This window comes from Stegostoma tigrinum, chromosome X (assembly GCF_030684315.1).
Source record: "Stegostoma tigrinum isolate sSteTig4 chromosome X, sSteTig4.hap1, whole genome shotgun sequence".
Lineage (NCBI taxonomy): Eukaryota > Metazoa > Chordata > Chondrichthyes > Orectolobiformes > Stegostomatidae > Stegostoma > Stegostoma tigrinum.
The window spans coordinates 17,570,660-17,592,892 of record NC_081404.1 but is presented as its reverse complement, the minus strand read 5'-3'; the positions used below and the strand labels follow the sequence as shown (position 1 = coordinate 17,592,892).

Sequence of the window (22,233 nt, the reverse complement as noted above, 5' to 3'; positions counted from 1 at the left end):
TTTTATAAATCTCCATAAGTCACCCCTCAGCTTCCAATGCTCCACGGAAAATAGCTCCAGCCTATTCAGCTTCTCCCTAAAGCTCAAACCACCACCACCCCCCGCCCCGACCCCAGCAACATCCTCCTAAATCTTTTCTGAACCCTTTCAAGTTTCACAACATCCTTCCTACAGTAGGTAGACCAGAACTGCACACTGTTTTCCATTTGATGTCGCCTTTAAAAGGAAGATATCTGTGACAGGGCAGCACTCTCTCAGTATTGCACTGACATGTTAGCCAAGATTAACTGCTCAAGTGGGGCCCAGAACATTTAGAGACAGCGACACTGAGTTACAATGTTATTGGATTGATCAAAATGTAAAACATTAGGTATGAATCAGTTTTAAGTGGGGCACTTGTAAGCAGCACATTGTGTATCCCACCTCAAACACCCAATTCAGAGCATTCTGGACAATGGAGAGTGCAGTTAGTAATGGTGGGAAGGGGAATCCAGCTTTAAATGGAATATTACAGAATTAAAAGGTCCAAATGCTGAATTCCGCAACTTTTACGGGAGTTACTTCCCCATTGTTCAGACACAAAATGGGTTTGCACCTGCTGATTCAGCTTGGCCTACTCCAGCTAAAAACATGAGTGGCTGCTGGTGGAAAGTAAAGTCTAACTTACTCCCAACAAACCGTGACCATTTATCAGTTTCTGCATTGAACATGGATCACTTTCATTTGTTTGCACATTCTTCCTAAAGCATCCAAATTTCCTAGGCTACCCTAAAGTCTTTGCAATTGTTGTTGCATAATAAGTAGATGGGCAGGATGAAATCAAGTGGCTTCGGGGCGGCACAGTGGCTCAGTGGTTAGCACTGCAGCCTCACAGCGCCAGGGACCTGGGTTCGATTCCAGCCTCGGGTAACTGTCTGTGCGGAGTTTGCACATTCTCCCTGTGTCTGCGTGGGTTTCCTCCGGGTGCTCCGGTTTCCTCCCAGAGTCCAAAGATGTGCAGGCTAGGTGGATTGGCCATGCTAAGTTGCCTGTAGTGTTCAGGGGTGTGTGGGTTATAGGGGGATGGGTCTGGGTGGGATGCTCCAAGGGGCAGTGTGGACTTGTTGGGCCGAAGGGCCTGTTTCCACACCGTGGGGAATCTAATCTTTTGGATTCCATCTCGTATGAATTGGTAAAAGGGGCCCGGTGACACCACAGACAGTATCTTCGCTCGTCAACAGCTAGAAAGTTACATTTGCAAACCACCTGGCATTTGCTTAGTCTGTCAGACGTGTGTTTGTTACTTCCATTTTACGCAGAAGTAGCAGCTGAGCTTTGTTATCTGCTGCAAGCACCAGTACAGGCACCTTCCAAGGATTGGGACGGCTTTCTCAGTCGTTGCAGCATTAGGCTTCCATACGACAGGATCTTTCCAAAATACTAAAGGAACTGTCAACCAAGCACGTTCATTTATGTGTAAAGCAAGTGACTTCTGTCACGATTGCTGGAGTTAAACAACTGTCACTTTCCCAATGGAAAGGAGACAAAACTGAAAAGGGCACAGGTTTTTTATTGACCCTGCTCTCTGGGGTAATGTACTGATGGATGGAACGGTCCTACCGTATTACAGGGTCTGGACTAAACAGCTAGCTAACAAGCAAGGCTCCAGACCAGTATTCCTTTTGAGGTTTGTCTATGGTCAAAGTCCAGTATCATGGTCAACCATTTGGCCTGTCAAATCAGGCAATTCAGGGAGAAGCCTTCAGACTGCCAGAAAAGCAAGCTGCTGCCAGATCTGAACTGTGTACTGGTGCGATTGAATTATGTTTCCCTAGACTTTTTCTCCTCCTCCACCCTCCACCCATAACACCAAACTCTGAGTTTGTGTCTGTAAGTGTATACATGCAGGAGTTTAAAAGAGAAAGACAGTTTCAACTAGTTGGGTTTTCTGTCGGTGGTTCATGGCTTGCTTAACTGTGGTTAGAATGTATTTATTTATAATAAACAGTAGTAGTGGAACCTGGTCAGGGCTTTGTTAGCTTGATTCCAACAGAGGTAAATTGGGGACTTTGCATACTTTAATTAGATCATTAACTTTGGTGGCGACTCTGGGAGTACTGTGCTCGAGAATCAGCTTACTTTCTCAAGTGGGGTGTAACAGCACACAGGCGATCAACAGAAAAATGATTTGCTGCGTGGGCTTTTCTTGCTTTGGGATGCTCTATGCGTAGCTGTGAAAATGCCACTCACTCCAGCAATTTCCTGCACCTGAACAGCAGTGAAGACAGAGATCTTCTGCACTCTGTCTATATCCACTGTGAGTGGACAGTGAAGGCTGTGAACAATAACTTTTGCTTGTGCACTAACGTTTGTCTGAAGGCAAGTGCAGAGATACCAATCACACACCCATAAAGGGGACATATAACACAAATATAACGCTCAGAATCAACGTGGTGGAAATAGCTTCAGATACAGTGATTCATGGGGGCAGGGGTGGCAGGGGGTACTGTTGGGAGACAGAGCAGTCATCTTTGTCATGGGAGGCAGTTCTACACCTGCTTCAGTTTAGTCTCCAGTCAAGGACTAGAGGTATCGGCCACAAGTGAAGCAGATAATGGGATTGAGAAGCACTGCAGGAACCTCAACCTTTTCAATTGCCCAATAGGTTCGAGGTCCTCGCAGCCTTTGTGCGTGATAGGAGAGACAGCAGGGAGGATGACCAAAGTGACCATAAAGCCACGATAAAGGAGGCCACTGAATTTGTCCTTTTGTTGGTGGTGCTGGGAGTTTTTTGGTGTGGGGCAGGGGGCAGTGGCAGTAAAAACTGCAGTGGCGTGGCACAGTATAGTTGGGGGGGGTGGTGGAAAACAGAAATAGTTCTGTGCAACAGAGCATGAGATCTGAATACTGCGTTGACTGCAAGGGTGCAGGTTTTCGGACATCTGAGGCTAAAGACAAACTGGAGTCAGTTCCTTTATCCAGTTGATGTGACACATGCAAGTTCCAATGACAGACATTTCTAAGAAATAAGGTTCTGCTAAGGGAGTATCAGCAAGCAGAGATTAAATTAAAAAGGTGACACAATCTCTGGATTACTACCTGAGCCATAAGTGAAATGGAAGAGAGCAAATAAGGTCAGAGAGTTGAATGTGTAGTTCTAAGATTGGTGTGGAGAAACGGGTTGATTGATGGAGGTGTGACACCAGTATTGGAGTAAAGAGAGAGATGAACCAGTGAAATCAGGTTTCATTTGAACCATACTGGGACCAATGCCCTGCAAATTTATAAATAGGGCTGGAGAGTGTTTTAAATTAAGCAGTTTGAGGGACAGAGAGGTAGGCAGGGCTCACATGGAGATTTAGAAAGTACACGAAAACAGACAAGGCAATTGGACAGGTAGAAAAATGGATAATGATAAACAGAGAGAAAGAATGAATGTACAAACATAAAAGTGCACCAGCAAATTGGATCACAGCATTTGTAGCAACTTAATGACTTGATAGAAATAAACGGGTACAACAAGAAGGCCATGACAAAAATGTGGTTGCTTTCTCTCCACAGATGCTGCCAGACCTGCTGAGTTTCTCCAGCAATTCGGTTTCCAGCATCCACAGATCTTTGTTTCTTTTCATTAAGAATCCTATGTGATTGAAAGAAAAGGCTACAATGCTGCAATAATTAGTGGCAAGCCCAAAAATTGTCAATATTTTAGAAACTAGCAAAGGATAGCTTAAAAAGAACAAAAGAAGTTAGAACATGAAAGTAAATGAGCAAGAAATATAAAAATAGACTGTATGAACTTTTACACATATATAAAGGAAGAGAGAGTCTAAAAGTAAATGACAGCCCCTTTGAGGGTGAGGCTGGGGAATTAATATTGGGAAACAAGGAAATGGCATGGACTTTGCATAAATATTTTACATTCCTCTTCATGGTAGAAGACACAAAAAGAATGTCATGAATCATAGACAATCAAGGGGCAAAGGGCAGGAATTTCAAATTATCTGGACATCTAAATAAGTAATATTAAGAAAACTAATGAGACTGAAGAATGACAAATCCCTGGACTGAATGGCCTACAATCTGGGACCTTAAAAGCAATGGCTGGAGAGATAATCTTCCAAAATTCTTAAGATTCTGGAAAGGTTCCTGCAGAATGGAAAACTGTAAATGCAACATTTATTCAAAGGAAGGTGATAGCCAGAAAATAAGAAATTAGTAGTCAGTTAGCTTAACATTCGCAATTGGGAAAATGCTATCATCCATTATTGAGGAGGTCATAACAGGTTATTTCGAAAATCATAATAGCACCATGATAACACTATTTATATAAAAGGGAATCAATGTAACAAGCAGGATAGATAAAAGGGGAAGATGATGTATCATTCCTTCGGATTTCCAAAAGGCACGTGTCACAGCCATCAAGTGATAAACCCCAGGAGTGATTTTTTTTAAAAAGGTTACATGCAAGGTAACAGAGTCATAAAATCATCCAACACAGAAACAGACCCTTCAGTCCAACTAGTCCACGCCAACTATGTCCCCGAACTAAACTAGTCCCCACTTGCCTGTGTTTGCCTAGTCACGGGCTTATCCAAATGTCTTTTAAATGCTTTAACTGTACCCGCATTCCCTGGTTGTTCATTCCACACATAAACCACTGTAAAAAAGGAAAAAAAAAAATCTACCCCTCATGTCATTTTTAAATCTTTCTCCTCTCACCTCAAAAATATTCCTTGTTTTGAAATCCTCCGCCATTTTCCCCCCAGGGAAAAGACCCTTGCCATTCATCATGGCCCTCATGATTTTATAAACCTTTAAAAAGGTCACCCCCTCAGTCTCCTATGCTCCAGTGAGAAAAGTCCAGCCTATTTTTCTAACTTCTACCCTCCATTCCCGGCAACATCCTGGTAAATCTTTTCTGAAGCCTCTCCAATTTAATAATGTCCTTTCTACAGCGTGGTGACTACAACTGTACACAGTACTCCAGAACAGGCATCACCAACATCTTGCCAAATCTCAACATGCTGTCCCAACTCCTATACTCAAAAAGGCCTGAGCAACAAAACCAACAGATTATTACGGACACAGGATTGGCTGAGTAGAGATAAGTGGGTCATTTTCATGTTGGCAAACAGTGGAATGCCACAGGGCTAGGTGCTGGCATCTCAGCTATTTATGATTAAGGACAATTTATAACAGAGGACTAACTATACTGTAGCCAAGTTTGCTGATGATACAGATAGGTAGAAAAGCTACTTGTGCCAGTGGCAAAGAGTTATTATTGGATTTGAAATGTTAACATTGTTTCTCTCCCCACACATGCTGCCAGACCTCGTGAATTTCTGCAGTACTGTTTTTTTTTTAATTTCAGATCTCCCATATCCACACTAATTTGCTTTTAATAAGTACAAAGGCAAGTTGAAAGAAGGATGCAAACAGCCTGAAAAGCAATATAAATAAATTTGATAAACTGGCTATAAATGTGGAAAAATGGGAGGCTGTCCACTTTGACAGATGAAACAGAAAAGCAGATTATTATTTAAATAGACAGACCGCAGAATGCTGCAGCGCAGAGGGGTCTGGATGTTCTTGTACATGAATTACAGAAAGCAAGTCAACAGGCAAATTCAGTAATAATTAGAAAGGCAAATGAAAGTTGACTTTATTCTAAGGGGATTGGAGTATAAAATGTGGACGTTGTTATAATTGTACAGGATACTGGTGAGACCACATCAACAACTGAGTATTGGTTTGGTCCCCTTACCTAAAAAGGATGAATACATTTGCATTGGAGGCAGCCCAGGAAATGTTCCCTGGGCTTACCCCTAGGATGAATGGGTCATGTTATGAGAAACAGTTGAGCAGATTGGGCCATAGCCATTGGAGATTAGAAGAATGACAGGTGATATTATTGAAACAAAAGATTCTAAGGGGTCTTGACAAGCTGGATGCTGAGGGGATGACCAAGGCTATAACTTGAGGGCACAGTTTCCAAGTAATGGGTCACCCGTTTGAGACGGTGGTGAGGAGAAATGTCTTCTGAATTCTGAGTATTTGGAATTCTCTACCCCGTGGAACAGAGGAGCCTAGGACATTGATGACATGCGAGGCTGAGTTAGACAAGTTTTGATCTACAATGAGTCAAGGGTTTGTGTGGGTGGGGGGAAAGAGAGGCAGAACAGCATAGATAATCCATAATCATACCAACCATGATCTTAAGGGCAGAGCAGGCTCAAGTAGCCAAATGGTCTATTCCTACTCCTAACTCTTATGTCCCCATGTTCTCACATTGCACTAGCTGCAGCAACATAGAGGACAAGACAGGTGGGATAGCTTCCATGTGGCTGCACATTGCTGCAGCCTGGAAACACTCCAGCAGTTATGAACAGGAAGCAAATACCAAAGGACCAGCAACAAAGCAGTATATGCTCAAATCAATCTCATTTCCTCTCCAAGGGTATCGCAAAGAAATTTCTGCGCCGTTAGCGATGGCAAGATGCATCGAGATTAACTGTTCAATGGGATCTTTGCGCAATGCAAGTTTTGAGAAAATGGGGAAAGTTTCTCTATTTTTTAAAAAGAGAGGCTACAACAGAACTTTGATCTTTTTTCATGCTTTCTGTAGCATATGCATTAAAGCAGGAACATGATGGCCCAGGCTGGAACCATGCACCGACTAAACTCTCCCACTTCCACCCATGTCATTTAAAAACATGGGCTTTAACAGGAGATTGGCCTTTGAGCCAAAACAGGCCACGTCCATTTGCAGGATCTCAAACAGGTTGTTTAAAAAGTGAAGTTTCTGCATTGTGCTCAGTTTTCAGGTGAATTGCAGCACATCTCATAGCAACGGTGCTCCTTCAAGTTAAGAAAGATAATCAATCAGTCTACTCCCTATATTGGCAAGCAGCAACCTGTGGATGATCTCATCCAATTATGCAACTCCTCATTGTTCACACTACAGGCCTTAGTGCAGGCCAGAAATCACACGACACCAGGTTATAGTCCAACAGGTTTATTTGAAAACACAAGCCTTCGGAGCCTCAGTCCTTCTTCAGGTGTTGGTGAGAGAGGTAGTATCAGTAAAAGATTCACACCACAGATAAGGATGTACTAAACAAACATAAGATGCTGTTAAATTTTTAATCAGATAGAAGGTTTTAATTGATTAATATCTAAATCCCCAAATTCCTTTCAAGTCCACTGACCTGAGACAACTAAAGGTTTTATCAGTGTAAAAAAAGGTGACATTTTAGGTCAGACAATGCATATTAAGGTGGGAGACCTTGTTTAGAATCTTTTTGGAGTGAGACCAGTTTTATTTCTGATGCAGAAATTTATAAAGCGCCACATTGACTGACTGTCTATAAATTGGGTGCATTTTGAACAGTCAGTCAATGTGGTGCTTTATAAATTCCTACTTCAGAAATAAAACCGGTCTGACTCCAAACAGATTCTAAACAAGGTCTCACACCTAACATGCACTGTCTGACCTAAATGTCACTTTTTTTTTACACCAATAAAAAACTTTTAGTTCTCTCAGGACCATGATTTGAAAGGAATTCGGGGGTTTACATATACATATTAATCAACTGAAACCCTCTAACTGATTAAAGATTTAACAGCATCTTAGGTTTGTTTAGTACATCCTCATCAATGGTGTGAACCTTTTACTTAGAATTTCTGTGTCTGATACTACCTATCTCACTGACACCTGGAGAAAGCTCCAAAAAAGAAGGCTCCGAAATAAACCTGTTGGACTATAACCTGGTGTCATGTGATTTCTGACCTTTTGTCCAACCCAGTCCAACACCAACACCTCCACCTCAGTGCAGAAAGCAGACACCCATTTTACAGAGACAGATTTGGATACCAAAACGAAGTAGTGCTAGTCATGTTGCCGCTGCCAGCAGAGCCCTCTATCACATGATAGAGTACAGCCCTGATTTTGGAAGCCTTGCAAGATTTTGTTTTTGTTTTGTCGTCAGACATGTACTTAACATGTAGAAAAGTTCATCCCATGTTTGAAAGTTTCTAAAAGAATTGGCGGCTCAGTATTCAACAACAGACTAAACAACTACCTAGTCCAGGTATTGGACAGCAGAGCACGGCAGAGATTTGACTTTGCTCCAAGTTCGTTTCAACACCCACATCGTTTTGAAATCATATTGACTTGGAGAGTCCTCATTTATCATCCCACAAAAGAAGAGTCACAAGTTAATTGTTGTACAGTTGACAAAGGTCAATTTGAGTTTTCCTGGGGCAGGCAGCACAAAAACATGAGGACATGTTCTTACACAAGGCCTTCAGGGAATGCCGTCAAAGAACATAATGTGAAGGACGAGCCTCCACAGGACAGCTCTTGTCTTGCCAGCAGTTCTGGTCATCCACCATACGTAATGTGCACCAGGCTGAATCACTGAATGCATATTCAAACTGCAAAGTGACACATCAGTGTGGAACATAACCCACTGTTCCTCTCGTGCCTCAGTTCTAGAAGTTTCACACAGGATGAAACACTTTTGTTGCTTACCCTGTGATTCTGAAACACTGGGAGCAGCTTTAACTCATGTGTTATATTGCATAAGCTTCACCTACACTGGCATTTCACTGTCAATGAAGAGACCCCTAATGCCCTCTGTCAGCATCGTCCAGAAGGGCAGCATCCCAAGCTGGATTCGGCATCCACTAGGACTGGAAAAAAATCAACTGCATGTTCCAACCAAAACGAAAATGCCAGCTTCTGTTATCACGACAATCAAGTTATGTGTTAGGATAGATAGAAGGTACAGCCCATGAAACCTCCAGTTGAGTTTGCCTAAAATGTAATATTACTTACAAATGGGAGTGCCACTGTATTTAACAGAAATACCCAGAGTGGATACTCCAAGTCTGTTCCTTTAAATGTCATCCAGAGGGTTAATGGACACCTCCAATAGCAGAGGTAATGGTGAACAACAGATCTCACCTCATTTCAGAAAGCATGGGTCAGGTAATCTCTCCTCTAACCCAAGACAAATCGGAGGGTCATAGGATAAATCCTGGATACAATCACAGCTCCAGCTATTTACTCTTAGTTTTCAGCACCCTTGTTACGATCCATGTAGCACTGACAAAAGCTTTTTTTTCGGAATTAGCCTTAGAGAATTAAGGCCTGCCCTGATCCTGACAGCATTCTACAAGCTCCGAGAAAATCCCAGCTTGTCCTACACATCTCTCACAAGAGCTGATTATCATATTCCCAGATTCTTCCAGTGCCACTCAAACTGGATCATTCAATTAATGCATAAAATGTTGGCAGTGTTAATGTGCATGATCTCGAGAAAATATCAGATCAGTGGTCAACTGTACGGGCTTGATCATACCATATGTATTCATGCTTTTTAATCAACCTACCCACAAACCACCACCAAATTTAATCAACAAATCACTCTCCCGATACCAGCAGGTGGACTGTCACTCCCCATCATGATTGGATTCAGTCAGTTCTCAACACTCCCATTTAATTTTGATCCTGGCCCCACTGCAGTCAGTCAGTCACCCTCACCCCAACCCCAATGTTCTTATTCAGTCCACCACTTCCAATGCTACTCCTTACAGTCACTCCCTCCCTGACATCCTCACCCTTCAACCCCACCATGTTCAGTCACTCAGCCACCATCGTTTTGTCTGTCAAACTTACCATACTTGTCCAAAAACAGGAACACAAACGTGTCTACAATAGTTATTAATACTCCGCCCCACAGGGGAATCCTAAACACACAAAGGGAAAAGAAGACATTTACTCTACAAAAGGAGAAAGAAAAATTGAAACAGCAACACCTTTATATGCCTTTACAGAAGTTCCCTCCTTCCCTGCTGAATTTGCCCCAGCACTCTGCATGATTCCTCTCATAACATGGACCTGTATGGGCTTGGACCAACTGTGCCCTTGTCCAGCTGGCAGGGCAAGAGTTAGTGCCATTTCATTCAACTTTCAATTATGTCCTACTCCTGAAGGTAAATGCCTTTTCCTCTAAATCAACTGCCTTGGTATTTCCTTTCACCTATATTGATAGCTGTTAAAAATCTAACCTTGGTGTCATGGAAGTACAGCTACTGCCCGAGCGCTCCCATCACTCTCTCACACACACACACACACACACACACACACACACACGTGGACTTGGGTCCCTTCACCTGGGCATCTCAAAATTAAGTACTTTCAACAGTTGCCCTCAAAATGGTAGATATGCATGAACTAAATGACAACTACCTTACAAAGTGACCCCTCTATTTTACAATTTCTGAATCTTTCTCAATATTTACTTGTTGAAGATCATTAGCACTTTTCATAGAGTCAGATCAGACAAGATGGTCATTAACAGGAACACAGGGATGAAATCAATGGGGCATATGATCCCTTTCTATAATGTTCTACCATTCTTGATCAAGCTTGGCCTAGTATTATTCTACAAAAAAAAAATCGACGTTCCATCTCATTTGAAGTTCACTAACTGCCCAGAATCTATACATGAAACAATGTGAAATCAGCCAGAGCATAAGATACATGATAGCACTTTGAGCTTTGCAGAAAAATAAATCAAGTGGATTGAAGCTGCAGTTTTAAAATCCAGAAACTTATATGAAGGACCAAGTGCAGGAACAGCTGCCAGCAAATAACGCAAGGAACTTGCACTTAGATTGCGCCATATAATGCTCTTTGGCTGTAAAGCCCCTTGGGACGAAGTACCTTTGAAACACAGTCACTGTTGTAATGAAAAAGCAGCAGCCAATTCGCGCACAGCAAGCTCCCAACAAACAGCAATGTGACGAGTGCCCAGATCATCTGCTCTTTGGCCAAGTTGGTTGTGGGAGAAAATTAGCCTATGACACCAAGAGATTTCTTTGCTCATTTTCCCAAGGTGCCTTCTGATAGTATCTAGCTAACAACAAGCAGACTGGATCTTGATTCAAGATCCAATTATGATAATGTCACTTCCAACAGTGCAGCATTCCTTCCTTACTGCACTGAACTATTATCTTTAATTATGTGCTTCAGTGAGGCTTCAACCCACAATGTTTAACTCAAAGGCCAGTACAATCGCTGAGCAACAGCTGAGGTATCCTTCCACAACACCAGATTTGCTGTATCACTGAATTGCAGCAGATACCCTAACAGGCTATGCTCTTCTTATCTGTGACAATATTCGCGATGGGATTACTGCAAGTTCAAAACCTACTAAAAGGTTAATATTATGATTGCTTTAGACTAGAACTTCTCCCATTACATGAACTCAATATTCATATGGAACATTTCCAGAACAGTACAGCACTCGGTTAGACAGAGAGCAAAACTCCCTTTACACTATCCCCCAACAAACACTCCCAGGACAGGTACAGCATGGGGTCAGATACAGAGTAAAGCTCCCTTCACTCTGTGCTCATAACGTGTTTCACCCCTCATCTCAGAAAGAATTCCCCGACTTGAACCACTGAAATATTTGTTTCCATTTCGTACACCTTGGCTTTTCAGAGGCAAAATGCCAATTCCTGCTGAATTAGCCAAACTTTGCACTGGATTTAGCTCACAAAGAACTGGATCAAAACTGCCCAAGCCATTTCATATAGGACCCATGCGAACAGCAAAGACATCCATTCTGGTTTTTCTTGAACCCAGGATCAGAGATTACTGCTGTGTCATTTAGCTCCTTGCTAGAAGTCACTTCTAACGAATCAGTCTGGAACAAACCAAACTAGTCCAACAGTCCTTAGTCATTAACACAGAAAAACACAGTTATGTTTTTACACTGGCCTTGTTGCTGCTTTGGTAGCTCCTAATAATGATGTGACGATCAGTGTTTGCACTTTACCTTCCAACAGTCAGCAGGTTAATAGCTATGGCTGATCCAATCACTTCCTGCATGTCCGAGCCAATGATTGCCAGCTCCACCATCAACCACAAAACAATTCGAGGGAACTGCAACATGAACAATACATACAATATACAAAAAATATCCTACATCACTTCGGAGATGTAATCAAAATAAGACTGACTTCGAACCAAAGGACAAAATATCATGATGACCAAATGCTTGGTCAAGAGCTAGGTTTTCAGGAGGCTCTTGGAGGCAAGAGAGGTTTAAGGAGGGAATTCCAGAGATTACAGACTTCACCCGTGGTGCAGCCATTCAAATCAGGGATTTAAAATAGGTCAGAATCTGAGCAGCAATGATATCTCGGAGGGTTATGGGGCTGTGGGAGATTAGAGACCAGGAGACAACTGATCAGAGTAAATTTTAAAATAAGAATGATTTTTGCTTTTTTCAAAATTGTCATCACAAAAACCAGGAGATGGATGAACAGCACACAATTTGAGCTCAGATATGGGCAACAAAGCTTTGGATAAGTTGAAATTTATGGAGAGTGGATGATGCAAGGTCTACCAGGAGAACATCGGAGTGAATGAGTCTGAAGGTAACAAAGGCACGAATGAGAATTTTCACACAGCTTAGCTGAACAAGATGAAAGTGGGTGGTCTTTGTGCGAGAGAGTGTGAGTACGAGGTCAGGAGCACAGTACAAGGTTAGTGTTGCTGAAGTTGTGAACAAGCTGGTTCCACCTCAGACACTGGGCAGGGCGCACGCTATAAGGCAGGGCAAGAATACACAACCTTTGGCAGGGGCCAAAGCTGATGACTTCAATCTTTCCAATGTTTAGCTGGAAAAAACTGCAACTTATAGTGGATATCAGGCCAGCAGGTTGACAACAGACTTGGTGTTTGGGTATGGGGGGGGAAAAAAGTAACTCGAGACAAATAGCAAAATCGATCTGGGTCACCGTCAGCCCAAGTGTGGAACCTGACCCCATGTTTGTGACTGAAGTAGATTAAAAAAGGAATGAGGAAAAAAGATAAAGCTTAGATCTACAGACAATTCTGGAGGCAAAAGGGTGGTCTCTCACAAAGACCATCCACATCCATCTTTATATTATCATCCATTGTCAAATCAATGTTCTGGCCACGACTGGAAGCAAACAAAGGGAATCGCAATGAGTTGGACAACAGAGGGGGTTGGCATCAGCAACTAAGTTTCACAAAGGGGTAAAGCAGAGACAATGCATCACATCCACAATGGACACCATTAGTGACTTCAATAAAGGCCGTTTTGGTACTGTCGCAGAAGTCTGTCTGTTTGTGACAGAGGACACAAACATACTGATTAAGAGCTGGAATGGACCACTCAGCCCCTCAAGTCTGCTATATCAGTCAACACAATCATTGTCAATCTGATTACTTCACATTCCCATCTACCCCCAATAACATTACACCTGCCTGCGTACCTCTGGCTATGGTAAAGAGATACACCATAGAATCCCTACAGTGTGGAAACAGGCCCTTCAGCCTAACAAGTCCACGCTGAACCTCAAAGCTTCCCACCCAGACCCATCCCCCATAACCCACCTAATCTACACATCCTTGGACACTATGGGCAATTTGGCATGATCAATCCACCCTAACCTGCACATCTTTGGACTGTGGGAGGAAACCGGACCACCCGGAGGAAACCCACGCAGACACGGGGAGAACGTGCAAACTCCGCACAGACAGTCACCTGAGGCTGACTGAACCTTAAGACATACCTTAGGATACTGCCTGTGGCAGACCTCAGCAAGATGCATGCCAGTTACCACACCTAAACGTGCAGCCAGTCGCTGCAGCAGCAGCCCTATAATGGTAGCTGTCAGCAGGATCCAAAGCAGCTGCAGAAAGAGAACAAATTAAGTTACACACAGTTCATGATACTCCAAATCCTTGCCTCACAATTTGAAAAATTTTAAGGTTATGTCACATGAACACATTACTGGGTTCCACTATGAACTTTACATCCTACATATCATTGACACACTACAAGTTAAGCACCTGGCTTTCTTTCAAGGCCAAAATCCAGCATCACATTGATCAGAAGACCCAAATTGGCACTTCCTCGGATCTTCAATATATAGAATGCTAATCAGATCATTTTTGTGTATGAAATTTTACGTAAGCATAATACATTTTCTAATAAGTACTGGACATACCTTAAATCCTGCCACAGCCCCAGACTGAAGGTCAGATTCAATGTTTCCTGGATCCAGATACGCAATACTCATCAGAAAGCCAGGTCCAGTGAAGGCCCAGAGCTTCCGAAAGCTAAATCGAGTCTGTCAGGAAAAAGACAGGCCACTTAGACACAAGGAGCTTAGTTTCTAGCAGTCTATTCATATCTCATTTCAATAAAAGGAGGATGCAAGATAGGACATTTAAAATTAATGACAAACTGTGTTTGGCTGAAACTTCCTGGTGTCTTGACTAATATTCTTCCCTGCTGTTGTGGGTGGAGAACACAAGGAGAATTCCTTGCTCTTCTTTCAGCAGAAGCTGGATAGGAAAATAGGTCTCTTGCTCATATGTATGCAAGCACCTACAACAGTGCAGCACAGTACTATGTTGGAATGTCAACATAGATGGTGCACAGAATCCTTGACGAGGCCTTGAACCCACAGTCTTGCAACTTAAGAGGCAAGGGTACTTCCATTTGGCCGAAGCGACAGTCGTATTAGTACTGTTATCAGAACACACTGGGTAAATAAAGTATTATTTGGTCAGTCGAGCAGAACCAGAGCACAATGTTCAAGAATTTCCAACTGAGAAATGTGCACCTTCCGGTCAAACATCTGGCATTGAACCAGCTAGAACTACAGTTTACCAGAACTGCTTCCTATTGTTTGTCCAAACTGGATCATTCTACTTTTTGGCAAAACTGGCTTTCTGGGGTGAAAAGCCAAAGATTACCAGCACCCTGAGACGCTGTGGACCTGCTGGACTTGTGGAGTGGACGATCAAATTCACTGCAGAGGGCTGACCCCATTTCAAACTTCAGTCACCAGGCATGGCACATTGTGACCTCAAGGAAAACAACAGCAGGACCAAAATTCATGATAACTGGTTTCGGTAAGTGTTTCAACCGATAGGAAGCACCTTTAAACAAAGAACAATAAGGAGCAAAGGAGCCAGTCAGGAGATCAAGTTACAGAAACAAAGAGCTCAAACACTTTCATCTGACACTAGAATTTAAACTTACATCCTCACAATGATCCTTTTTGTGCTCATATCCTTCATATGTACTTCACACGTTAAAGTGGAGCCTTCTCCAGCACTTTACTGGGCGTGTTGAGTATACCACACAGCTATGTGAGCCAAGAAGGGCCCAGATTCAATCCATGATTTGATCATAGCGAGGCTGGACAAGATAGATTTGATGAAAACAACAAACGCTGGAGGTCACAGTGGGTCAGGCAGCATCCACGGAGAGAGAGCAAGCTAACTTTTTGAGTCTAGATGACTCACTAGCTTGCTCTCTCTCTCTCTCTCTCCATGGATGCTGCCTGATCCACTGCGATCTCCAGCGTTTGTTGTTTTCTTACAGATTCCAGCATCCGCAGTAATTTGCTCCTAAGTAGATTTGATTACTTTCTTCCACAGTGGCTCAGCAGTTAGCACTGCTGCCTCACAGCATCAGGGACTTGGGTTCGATTTCACCCTCAGGCGACTGTGTGGAGTTTGCATGTTCTCCCTGTGCCTGTATGGGTTTCCTCCGGGTGCTCCGGTTTCCTCCCACAGTCCAAAGGTGAGCAGGTTAGGTGGATTGGCAACGCTAAATTACCCATAGTGTCCAGGGTGTGCACGTATGGGGATTAGCCATGGGAAATGCAGGGGTAGGGTAGGGGGCAGGGTCTGAACGGGATGGTCTTCGGAGAGTCGGTATAGACTTGATCACCTGCTTCCACACTGTCGGGATTCTATGATTCAACGGTGCCATACTTCACGTAACTAGGACTCATTCATTCAGCCAAGGGGAGCATTGGGTGGGTCCTGTAGTCAAATAACCCAAGGCTTAAATCTCAAGTTAACAAGCGATGAATGTCACTTTGGAGAGATGGCAGGAGGTGACTAATGTCAGTGCGCTCTTCTCAGCGAGAACTAACACCATCACAGCAGGAACAGGAAAAGAACTAGCAAGAAGAATTTTAAAAAAAACACACTCTAACATTTTTAAAAAAAATTCTTCCAGTATGCAAGAAAATTCTCACCGAGCTATCGTCTGGGATTGGGATCTTCTCATCTAGATAGGTTTGAGAGCTCTCCTCAGTTGGAGCAGGAGATGCTGGTGGAGTAATAGTGCTGTACCTCAAATGAATGTTCGAAGCACCAGATTCTAGCTGCGGCTCTGAAAACAGAAACAAAAAAAGTGATTCAGCCACATTGTAGGGTACTGCTCAAATCTCAAATCAGCACCTGTGCTTTTTCTAATTTCTGGCAATGTGGGTGACACTAGCAAGGGCAACATTCATTGCCCAGCCTCACGATATGAAGAATCAACTGTGAGTGTACAATAAAAGCCACTCAGGCAAGGCAGCATTAAGCAGAACAGGTTCCCTTCCCCAGAGAAATCTTTTAAATTATAATCAGATGATATTTTTAAATCTTTCTGGTCAGTCACAAAATCAGTTAGACCTCATCATATGCTAAGATGCTAGTTCAGTAATTGCAGCCATGAGACTGCCAAACAAACTGTTCCCATTCTATCATAAGTCAGATATCATGGGATACACAAGGGGATTACACAACAGAATTACACACAAGCTTTACAACTAGCAGAAACTTTTAGCAAGACCGTCAACCTTGGTCCCAGAGTGAGAAGGAGAGCGTGATAACCCAGTGTACTCACCCAGTCCTCGACTGAAGGAATATTCTGATAACCCATGTATCATCCAGTCCCAGGAGTATGAAAGGGCACTGTGTAACCCATTACACCACAATCGGAAAGGACAGTGATAACCTACTGTACTCACCCAGTCCCTCAGAGAGAGGGCAGTGTGATCAACCAGTACACCACCATGGCCCTGGACTATTAATGGGCAGTCAGAGATAACCAGGCCTTCTACGATTGTAACTTTCCAAATACATGCAGCCACCTGTTTTTTATTAAATGACAGAACCAAATCTCAAAGAAAACAGAGCTCTCTCATTACAGATCCGTTGTGTGAATTTTCCAGTATCTACAAAACTGATAATACTGGGTAACGCTGATGATCTATGTCTGTGTTGTAAAAATGACAACAATCTTGGTGAAGTAACCATGTTTCTTAGGATGGACAAGTCTAGTTTTAAAAGAAGGATCTGCCATATTTTATAACAAAAAAAAATCACTCGAGCCACAAATACCGCTGTACAAACCATATTCCCTCCTTTTCTCCAGTGGTTTTTTTTGGATTAACTAAATTAAACATCTCAATCGCCCTTGTGCTTGCTGACTTACACTGACTCCTAGCTACGCAACGTCTCAATATTAAAATTCATAGCTTGTTTTCAAATCCCTCCATGGCCACACCCCACCCTCCATCTCTGTAATTTCCTCCAGTCTGACAAGCTTTCAAAATACCCAATGCTTCTCTAATTATTGAAGATGCTTAATTTTAGTCAAAACCATGCCAAGGTGCCTGGATCCCAGTTTCTGGAATTCCATCCTTTCACCTTTCCACCTCGATTTCCTTCTCTAAGAACCTCCTAAAAGCTAACCCCTGTGACTGAACTTTGAGTCATCTGACCTGATATCTCTCTGGATCACCTGGTGTTATACTTTGAGCGATAATGCTCCTGTGAAGTATCTTGGGACAGTTTCTGAAGTATAAAGACACGCTGTTTTTCTTTCAAGGGCATTACTCATGAGGAATGAGGTATAGGTGGGAATCAGAGGACTCCAATGGGGACAGCAGCATAGGGATGGACAGCAATAACACAAACAGACTTTGTTTCTAAGGCTAATCTAAATCAGTGTGCCGAGTCCACAGTACACAATCACACTTGGTGCGATTCAGCCCAGGCAAAGCACACAGCCTGACTGTCTTGGAACCTGGCTGTGCTGAAGAAAAACAGAAAAGGACATTAAAACATAAAAATAACCATCACAAGAACTGATGTACTCCAGACAGCAGGAATCAAAGAATCATTGAGTACAGAGAGGCCCTTCAGCCTGTTAAGTCTGCACCATCAACTATGCGAGTCTCATCTTCCCCACACTCAGCCCATAGCCTTGAATGTATGACAATAAAATGTTATATAAACTGCTGCAGCTGGTGTTGGGATTTACATGTTGCCATTTTGTTTCAGGCTGCATTTGACCTCTTGGCCCACCTAGATATGCCAAAAGTACTGTTTATATTACTGGCTTGTGAATCCAATGCAGAGCCAGTGCTCAAATTGTGACTTTTGTACAATTGTGCAACTGTTTGCGCCTGCTACTAGTTGTGCTTTTAAAACCAGAAGGTTTTATGTCCTGTGTTAAATCACACTTGTAGGTAATTCCCTACTCAAGTTTTGCTTTGAGATCCATCTAAATTTTTGGCAACATGTTTAGGAACCGAACACCAAAGTCAGTCTGGCAAATGCTCTCAACAATTAAACTTATCCTGTGACCCTGTAACATCCCACTCTGATGCAAAAGTAATGGAACACCACCCATTTGAAGATTAAAATAGCAAGAGAATTCATTTTACCAAAGCAGAGTATGCACAGAAGAAAAGCATATAACTTACAGATAACGCCCTTCATCAACCCTAACTGGACAAAATCAAACTGCAACTCCAAAAATTACAAATGTCCAAATAACATGCGATGCAATTTTCCTTGGACTTTCTGACTATTGTGACATTTAAAATAATCAAAATTGCTGGTTGAAAATTTAAATTTGTTGGGCTTCTTTCCAGGTATTTTATGCTAGCCTGATCCTCCTTTGAAATGTCTGAAAAAGGACCAGGAAACAGAACGGGATCTCCTGCATTAAGTAATGCTATACCAAAAGAACCACAGAAATAACATTAGACCTTTCTTCTTGCCAGTCTTTAAGCCACACAATTTCACTTGTTCAAAGCAAACAAAAACAAAATCTGAACTGTCGTGAAGTTTTAAAACTGCTTCTGTGCTTGGGATAGGGGCTCGACATAAAGCAATGTGAGCCAAAAAAAAATTAAATCTCTCTTACAGCCAATAACAGCAACACTGATGTTTTGTTTGTTGGGGACAGGGGTGGGAAGAAGAGGTGGAGTGAAGAAAGCATGCAAGGTAGGGCGTGGCAGGATTTGGAATGCATACCAGAGAGGGCAGCAGCAAGGCAAGAGTGTGCCAGAGTGTGTAGGAATCCTTCTGTGCTTCTGTGTAAAGTTCTGAAATAATTCCCCACACACTGTACCAAAGACAGAGGATATTTTTAAAAAAAAGAAAAAAAAAATTAATCGGGGAATCTGAGAATACAGATGATGAATTTACCCGTCAACTCTTTCTTTTCCTGGTCAGGAGCCATGTTGATAGGAACCAGCCCCCACTCCGAGTCCTCTGCTGAAGCCACGTTCCCTGGGGCAAATAGAAAAAAAAATCAATTGGACACAAAAAACAAGAAGGAACAGCAAATGGAAGAGAACTAGAGAGAGTTTACTCAGCACAAACAGGCATTCAGCTTAAGGCAACGTAGCGAGAAACAAAGTGCATTAACTACCGTGGAATGTTTCAGCACAGTGCCAAGGTTGGCACACAGTAACCATCTCAACATAGTTCCAAGATGACAAAGTGTGGAGCTGGATGAACACAGCAGGCCAAACAGCATCTCAGGAGCACAAAAGCTGACGTTTCGGGCCTAGACCCTTCATCAGAGAGGGGGATGGGGTGAGGGTTCTGGAATAAATAGGGAGAGAGGGGAAGGTGGACCGAAGATGGAGAGAAAAGAAGATAGGTGGAGAGAAGAGTACAGGTGGGGAGGTAGGGAGGGGATAAGTCAGTCCAGGGAAGGTGGACAGGCCAAGGAGGTGGGATGAGATTAGTAGGTAGGAGATGGAGGTGCGGCTTGGGGTGGGAGGAAGGGATGGGTGAGAGGAAGAACAGGTTAGGGAGGCAGAGACAGGTTGGACTGGTTTTGGGATGCAGTGGGTGGAGGGGAAGAGCTGGGCTGGTTGTGTGATGCAGTGGGGGGAGGGGATGAACTGGGCTGGGTTTGGGTTGCGCTGGGGGAAGGGGAGATTTTGAAGCTGGTGAAGTCCACATTGATACCAGCTGACGCCTACGGAACCTCGCCCACAGCTGATGCCGACGGAACCCCGCCCACAACCTCCACAGCCAGCAACCCCAGAGAAGACAGCCACACTGAACCCTGCCGAATCTTCACCATCCCCCCAGACCTCCCACTGACTGAGGACGAACGGTCAGTCCTTAGTAAGGGGCTCACCTTTGTCCCCCTACAACCACACATCAATGAATACCAGTCACGGTCGGACATAGAACAGTTTTTCCGCCCCCTTTGCCTCCACGCTTACTTCTTCAACTGGGAATCTAACCCTCCCTCCATTGACCCCTTCGCCTGCTTCCAACACAAGTCCTCCTCCTGGACATCACCCCCAGGCCTCCTACCTTCCCTCAACCTCTTCATCTCCAACTGCCGTCGAGACATTAACCGCCTCAACCTCTCCACCCCTCTCCCCCGCAGAACGGGCAGCCCTCTGCTCCAACCCCAACCTCACCATCAAACCCGCAGACAAGGGTGGCGCAGTGGTAGTATGGCGCACTGGCCTCCACATCACAGAGGGCAAACGCCAACTCTCCGACACCACCTCCTACCGCACCCCCTCGATCATGACCCCACCCCCGAGCACCAAACCATCATCTCCAACACCATCCATGACCTCATCACCTCAGGGGACCTCCCCACCCACAGCCTCCAACCTCATTGTTCCCCAACCCCACACGGCCCATTTCTATCTCCTTCCCAAAATCCACAAACCTACCTGCCCTGGTCGACCCATCGTCTCAGCCTGTTCCTGCCCCACCGAACTCATCTCCACCTATCTGGACTCCATTTTCTCCACTTTGGTCCAAGAACTCCCTACTACGTCCGTGACACCACCCACGCCCTCCTCCAGGACTTCCAATTCCCTGGCCCCCAACGCCTCATTTTCACCATGGACGTCCAGTCCCTATACACCTGTATTCCGCATGCAGATGGCCTCTTTCGATTCCTCCCACTTCCTACAGACAAAGGGGGTGGCCATGGGCACCCGCATGGGCCCCAGCTATGCCTGCCTCTTTGTAGGTCACGTGGAACAGTCCCTCTTCCGCACCTATACAGGCCCCAAACGCCACCTCTTCCTCCGTTACATTGATGGCTGTATCGGCGCCGCCTCTTTCTCCCCAGAGGAGCTCGAACAGTTCATCCACTTCACCAACACCTTCCACCTCAACCTTCAGTTCACCTGGGCCATCTGCAGCACATCCCTCACCTTCCTGGACCTCTCAGTCTCCATCTCAGGCAACCAGCTTGTAACTGATGTCCATTTCAAGCCCACCGACTCCCACAGCTACCTAGAATACACCTCCCCCACCCACCCTCCTGCAAAAATTCCATCCCCTATTCCCAATTCCTTCGCCTCCGCCCCCAGGATGAGGCATTCCACTCCCGCACATCCCAGATGTCCAAGTTCTTCAAGGACCGCAACATCCCACCTCCCCCCCCCACCCCCCAGTGGTCAAGAATGCCCTTGACCGCGTCTCCCGCAACACATCCCTCACAGCCCGCCCCCGCCACAACCGCCCAAAGAGGATCCCCCTCGTTCTCACACACCACCCCACCAACCTCCAGATACAACGCATCATCCTCCGACACTTCCGCCATCTACAATCCGACCCCACCACCCAAGATATTTTTCCATCCCCACCCTTGTCTGCTTTCCGGAGAGACCACTCTCTCCGTGACTCCCTTGTTCGCTCCACACTGCCCTCCAAACCCCACCACACCCGGCACCTTCCCCTGCAACCGCAGGAAATGCTACACCTGCCACCACACCTCCTCCCTCACCCCTATCCCAGGCCCCAAGATGACTTTCCATATTAAGCAGAGGTTCACCTGCACATCTGCCAATGTGGTATACTGCATCCATTGTACCCGGTGTGGCTTCCTCTACATTGGGGAAACCAAGCGGAGGCTTGGGGAACTCTTTGCAGAACACCTCCACACGGTTCGCAATAAACAACTGCACCTCCTAGTCGCAAACCATTTCCACTCCCCCTCCCATTCTTTAGATGACATGTCCGTCATGGGCCTCCTGCACTGCCACAATGATGCCACTCGAAGGTTGCAGGAACAGCAACTCATATTCCGCTTGGGAACCCTGCAGCCCAATGGTATCAAT

The 22,233-nt window shown here is 44.3% G+C and overlaps 1 protein-coding gene across 4 annotated transcripts in view; it reads right to left on the bottom strand.

Annotated features, from left to right (window-relative positions):
• The window catches only part of slc11a2 (solute carrier family 11 member 2), an 88,393-nt gene that overhangs the window by 34,628 nt on the left and 31,532 nt on the right, over nucleotides 1-22,233 (bottom strand). For all 4 annotated transcript variants that reach the window (XM_048523613.2, XM_048523611.2, XM_048523610.2 and 1 more), the window contains 6 exons: nucleotides 19,328-19,411; nucleotides 16,093-16,229; nucleotides 14,041-14,163; nucleotides 13,603-13,722; nucleotides 11,835-11,941; nucleotides 9,665-9,735 (listed from right to left, as the gene is read on the bottom strand). In XM_048523613.2, coding sequence (XP_048379570.1) covers nucleotides 9,665-9,735; nucleotides 11,835-11,941; nucleotides 13,603-13,722; nucleotides 14,041-14,163; nucleotides 16,093-16,229; nucleotides 19,328-19,361 — 592 coding nt within the window. In that variant the 5' untranslated portion in view covers nucleotides 19,362-19,411. The remainder of the gene's footprint in view (nucleotides 1-9,664; nucleotides 9,736-11,834; nucleotides 11,942-13,602; nucleotides 13,723-14,040; nucleotides 14,164-16,092; nucleotides 16,230-19,327; nucleotides 19,412-22,233) is intronic.